This window comes from Populus trichocarpa, chromosome 3 (genome assembly GCF_000002775.5).
Source record: "Populus trichocarpa isolate Nisqually-1 chromosome 3, P.trichocarpa_v4.1, whole genome shotgun sequence".
In the NCBI taxonomy this organism is placed as follows: Eukaryota; Viridiplantae; Streptophyta; class Magnoliopsida; order Malpighiales; family Salicaceae; genus Populus; species Populus trichocarpa.
Genome location: NC_037287.2, coordinates 9,880,917 through 9,886,419, shown reverse-complemented (window position 1 = coordinate 9,886,419; position 5,503 = coordinate 9,880,917). Strand labels below are relative to the sequence as shown.

Here is a 5,503-nt window from a genome sequence, read left to right as displayed (position 1 = left end):
AACATATTTTATTTCTAGTTTTTTCTATGGAGTTGTAACCTTTTAGTTTCACTATATACTTCATCACACAAATAAATGTTAAATTTACCTTCGGTCCTGTTTATTTTTGCGTTTTAAAAATATTTTTGAAAAAAATTAAAATTTTTTTATTTTTTTTCTTCACTTGAAATTAATATTTTTTTGATGTTTTCAGATCATTTTGATGTGCATCAATCAAAAATGATTTTTAAAAATAAAAAAAATATTATTTTAATATATTTCCAAATAAAAAATACTTTAAAAAATAACTACAATTACACTTTCAAATACACGGTTTCATGATATACCTAAAATTTGAATCCCATAATGCCGCAGCAGGGGACCGACCCCATCTCTTCAATATTCTTCTACTACAAAATGAAAGGAGGAAATGCCAAAATGAGCATAGACAATAGTATTATTAGTCACATCTCAACAAACTTCCATTGGTAGGCCTTTTAACAATTACATGACTGCCTAAATAGATGGCCAATCCGTGAATTATGACAGAAGAATTTGCAGACATATAAGCTGGAAGTTTACCAAACTTGATCATTGATGATGCTCCTGCACGTTTTAGACTTTGGGTGTTTTATATTTTTAAATTGTTTTGATATATTAATTTAAAAAATAAATTTAAAAAAATATTATTTTAAATATATTTTTAAAATAAAACCATTTAGATGTCGATGTAAAAGCAACCACGCACTAAACTAATCGCGAAACATGATATCAATTGGATTAAGAAAATGTTAAACTGCCACTCAAAGAGGTGCTAATTATGATTCTGACTTTCTGTATCTTAGCTTGATAGGTGAAAATGACAGATGTCACATTCCAGCAGAATAGCACACAGGCTACGTATATATTTATCGCTAGACACAAAAATTAAACAAATAAAAAAAAACACCCTTCACTTGTAAATAATTAGAGAAAAACTAAAATCTTATTTGATAAAACCTTTTAAATTAATTTAATCATATCAAATGAACACTGAGAGCTAGTTTAGGATATTTTTTGGCTTTGAGCTATAATTCAAAAATTAATTTTCAGAAATAATTTAAAATAAAAATGAGTAAAAACGATTTAAATTAGAAATATGCTGGATAAAAATAATCACCTTTTAAAAAAGAAATGTAATAAGTTATAATACATTAATTTTTTTAATATAAATATTTTGGCCAGCTTACATAAATTTTGACTAATCCTACAAGACCTAAAATTAACGACCATATAAGTTTCTAGTGGATTTAAAGAAATACAAATTCATGATTATTGAAAAACAAATCCGATCAATTTAGCTTATATTTTCAACTTTAAACCATCACAAAATATTGATTTAATTTTATAATTTTTTATTTGAACTAAAAGTTATTTTTAATTGAACAACACCTGTGACTTTTATTTGAATCAAAAGTTAACAAATTGTTTTTCTGCAAAAATCATACTAAACATAACCTAAATATAATGAAGTTCAAGAATATTTACACTGTTTGAATTACAGCTCTCTTTATTATGTACCAAGTTTAAATATTTTTTTAAATAATTTTTAAAAAAACAAAATTTTTAAAAATACCATTTGTAATACAATTCCAAACTACTTTACATTTTAAGGAAACAACATTATATATATAAGACTACACTTTCATCAGTGGAGATATTTGAGAATTACCTGGACGAATACTAGACTGGGAAAGTGACAGATTCAGCAACAAAAATGATTCTGATTTTTGAAAGAAAGCTATCTCAAAAGGACATGTTCATCACAAAGTTAAAACATTATTCTATATGTTGGTGTAATTAATATAACACCAAGGCGACATCATGCGAGATCAACATCAAAATAGCACCTTATTCTTCAATCATGCGGCTGTTAGTTTTCCTAAGGAACTTATTGCAAATGATGCAGATGCATGCATTCTTTTCAACTGAGTTTAGAAGGGATTGAAAAAGAATTAAAAAGAGATTCATTGAAGTGGGGAAATTGTAGACCCCATCACCACAGAAATTTGCTATTTGATTTTGGCCAGAACACTATGCGATGAACAGGTTGTCCTCGTGCCACAAAACGTGTTTCCCAACTTGGTCCTTCTCCCATGCTTGAGTTTCTAATTGCCTTTTTTTTTTTTTTTTTTTGAAGAATTAGCAAAAAAGACTGTCAAGTTACTTAAGAGGTCATTGACTTTGATGTTCTTTTTTTAATTCATCTGATGTTTGATCTGTCAGATTTTGCCTAACACATCCTCTGAAGTCTCTTTCATCGTGCCAAACCTCAAAAAAGTTGACTACAATTTCGACACTTGTAAATCTCAGCTCCTTGTTTTGAACCAAGAACTCCCATTGCACCCAGTTGAACAAGGTCAGTCTTTTCTTGTATATACATGCGTATATGTATAATTCTTCAGCCATGTAAATGAAGCAATGGCAAAGCTCCTACATATTTAAAGTCAAGCCATAGACCACAAGTGGTCTCCGTGATTGATGAGAGCAAAACGAGTAAGGTATGGCGAAGATAAGTCAACACTTCTTGTATGCTTTTCTTCTTCACGCGGTCCTCATTTCAGCAAGATGCCAAGCAACATCCGAGCATCCAAAGAAACATGTTGTTGCCTTCTTCATCTTCGGTGATTCATTTTTAGATGCCGGCAACAACAACTATATCAACACCACAACTCTTGACCAAGCAAACTTCTGGCCTTATGGAGAAACCTTCTTCAAGTTCCCCACCGGTCGTTTCTCTGACGGTCGTCTGGCACCGGATTTTATTGGTGAGAGATGCAAATCTCTAGCTATGTCTTTCTTGTTTGTGCAACTCATGACATCCTTGGTTAACCTACAAATATTATGTTCTCTTATAATCTTGTACATTATTTTTTCTGGTTCAACATTGTAGCCAAATATGCAAATCTTCCATTTATCCCACCTTTTCTACAACCTGGCATTGATCAATATTACCATGGAGTCAATTTTGCATCTGCCGGAGCCGGTGCTTTAGTTGAAACATATAAAGGGGATGTAAGTATATTGTTACAAGGGAATTACTTTCGCTACATGCCATATCTTGCATATACTTATCTAAATACGCATGTTATTTAGGGAAGCCTTTCCACGCATAGACGTGCTCTGCTTTTCAAATAATCCAACTCATTGTGTGGATTGAGAACTTTTCTCTTTTCATTGATTTGTTTCGACTACTTTGTGTTTCATGCTTTCCATGAGAAAGCAGAGACCTTTAACCTATTCTCTGTTTTTTTAATAACTTGCATGTTAGAAGAACTAAAAAGAAGGATAGAATGAGGTAAAGACTGGAGATCTAGAGGCCTTTTTCTTTCTTTCTTTTTTGATCCAAAGATGTAGAGACTTTGATGTTGTACCTATTAGAGACTTGAAAATTGAAGTTTTTGTTCTGACCCAAATATTAAGGGCAGTGTAAGCTCAACTTACGACAGTATTACTTTTATAGGCTGGATGCACCTAATTTTTCTGGTCCACAAGCTCTTAAGTGCATCCTTGACATGTCAAAATCAAAGAGAAGGCCCTCAAAACTTAATGGCAAGCTGACCCATTTTCTTAACTTCGATGATCGACATAAAATTTCTACAGCTTTAATACGTTTCTGAAGTCAACATGGATATGGTGGAATGACCACACACCACACATAAGGCATGAAAATGAAAGGATTTCATTACCTAGGTGAATAGTGGCACCAAACCAGTCATATCATACGACTATTTTTTTTCATCTTTTTTTAGGTGATTGATCTTAGAACACAGTTGAGATATTACAAGAAGGTGGAGAAGTGGTTGAGACATAAGCTAGGCAATGATGAAGCCAAGATGACAATATCAAAAGCTGTATACTTGTTTAGCATTGGAAGCAATGATTACATGAGCCCTTTCTTGACCAATTCCACTATTCTAAAGTCATACACAGACTCCAAATACGTTGGGATGGTCATCGGCAACTTGACAACAGTGATTAAAGTAAGTGCAATTGCCTTCTAAGCTTCTGATACAGATTTGTATTTTCTGAATTCCATTTACGTAAATATCAAGACTTGTATCGATGCTGATTTGACAGGAGATATACAAGTTGGGGGGCAGAAAATTTGCATTTATCAATGTCCCACCACTGGGCTGTCTGCCCACAATCAGGAATAGCAACGGTAGCTGCCTGAAAGAAACTTCATTGCTTTCAACATTACACAACAAAGCTCTCTCCAAGCTCCTCCGTGAACTGGAGGAGCAATTGAAGGGTTTCAAACACTCACACTTTGACCTCAACAGCTTTCTTGAACAAAGAATCAATCATCCTTCTCAATTTGGTATGTCCTACGATCTATACTCTATAAAAAAACACTCTCATTTCTTTGACGCGGGGATTTGTGGGCTCCAACCCCAATTATTGTGGTCCTATTTTCTTTGTCCTTATAGCTCACTAGATTAGACCCGTGAAGCTTTCATTTCTGGGAAATGGTATGGATTGGCAAACGGCCTGGCCACTGTATATATCTAACATTGCTTTATGTTCAAAAACTTGGATCATAAAGGTTTCAAGGAAGGGAAATCAGCATGCTGTGGAACTGGGCCATTTCGAGGAGTTTTTAGCTGTGGAGGAAAGAGACTAGTGAAGCAGTTCGAGTTATGTGAAAATCCTAATGAATACGTGTTTTGGGACTCTATTCATCTCACTGAAAAGGCTTACAGACAATTGGCAGATCAAATGTGGGGTGGAGGGGTTGGCCACCCTCATGTTCTTGGGCCTTATAATCTAATGAATCTATTCCAAACAGAAACTTAGACTCTGTATGGCACGTATTTTCAAGAATTTCTGAATTTTTTAATTTCAAATTATTTTTTATGTTTTTTATTGTTTTGATGTGTTAGATATAAAAAAAATATTATTTTAATAAAAGAAAAATATATTTTAAAAAGTAAGCTTAATCAGCTAGCTCTATTCAATAATCACCCTCTACTAGTTCTATTCAATAATCACCCTCTACTCGTTCTATTCAATTTTGGAAAAGGCTATAGGAAGCTGTCCTTTTTAATTCTTATGTGTCTATCAATAAATTCATCATGTTTATTTATTTATTTTTGCAATGTTTATGGTGCTATTAATAAGAAATTAAAGAAAATAAGAAATTACTAGTGTAAGAGTCACTAGCAGAAATATTTTATGCCAAAATTAGCATTTGTATTTTTTGGTTTGAAAACTTAAAAAACTAGATTATTGATTGAAAAATATGAGAATATTATTGTCAAAATGTGAAGTAGAAAGGCACCAAAATAATAGGTGAAATAAAAATAGCAGAAATATATATATATGCTCGTAGATGCACGTGAAGCAGAATATGGAATGTGTTCAGGAATTTTCAAGATAACGGAATATTCTAAGCAAAAACTAGAAGCATAATGTTACCGTAATCTTCCTTGCAATTCTTCATTCTTGTTATCATAACTTAGTCCTTTGCTGGAAATTACTA

General features: G+C 32.5%; 1 protein-coding gene across 1 annotated transcript; it reads left to right on the top strand.

Annotated features, from left to right (window-relative positions):
• The first annotated feature begins 2,213 nt into the window (after positions 1 to 2,213).
• Positions 2,214 to 4,887, top strand: LOC7483573 (GDSL esterase/lipase 5). The gene is made up of 5 exons (XM_002304211.4): positions 2,214 to 2,786; positions 2,912 to 3,033; positions 3,771 to 4,001; positions 4,099 to 4,342; positions 4,568 to 4,887. The coding sequence occupies exons 1-5, from the start codon at positions 2,522 to 2,524 to the stop codon at positions 4,816 to 4,818; spliced, it is 1,113 nt and encodes a 370-aa protein (XP_002304247.2). The 5' UTR covers positions 2,214 to 2,521; the 3' UTR covers positions 4,819 to 4,887.
• Positions 4,888 to 5,503: the final 616 nt, after the last annotated feature.

Bases quoted from the DNA above. Each gene is read 5' to 3' on its own strand.
- LOC7483573 (XM_002304211.4), top strand. From the start codon at position 2,522: ATGGCGAAGATAAGTCAACACTTCTTGTATGCTTTTCTTCTTCACGCG. The intron at 3,034-3,770 runs GTAAGTATATTG...ATCTTTTTTTAG, and splicing joins TTGAAACATATAAAGGGGAT to GTGATTGATCTTAGAACACA. The intron at 4,002-4,098 runs GTAAGTGCAATT...CTGATTTGACAG, and splicing joins ACTTGACAACAGTGATTAAA to GAGATATACAAGTTGGGGGG.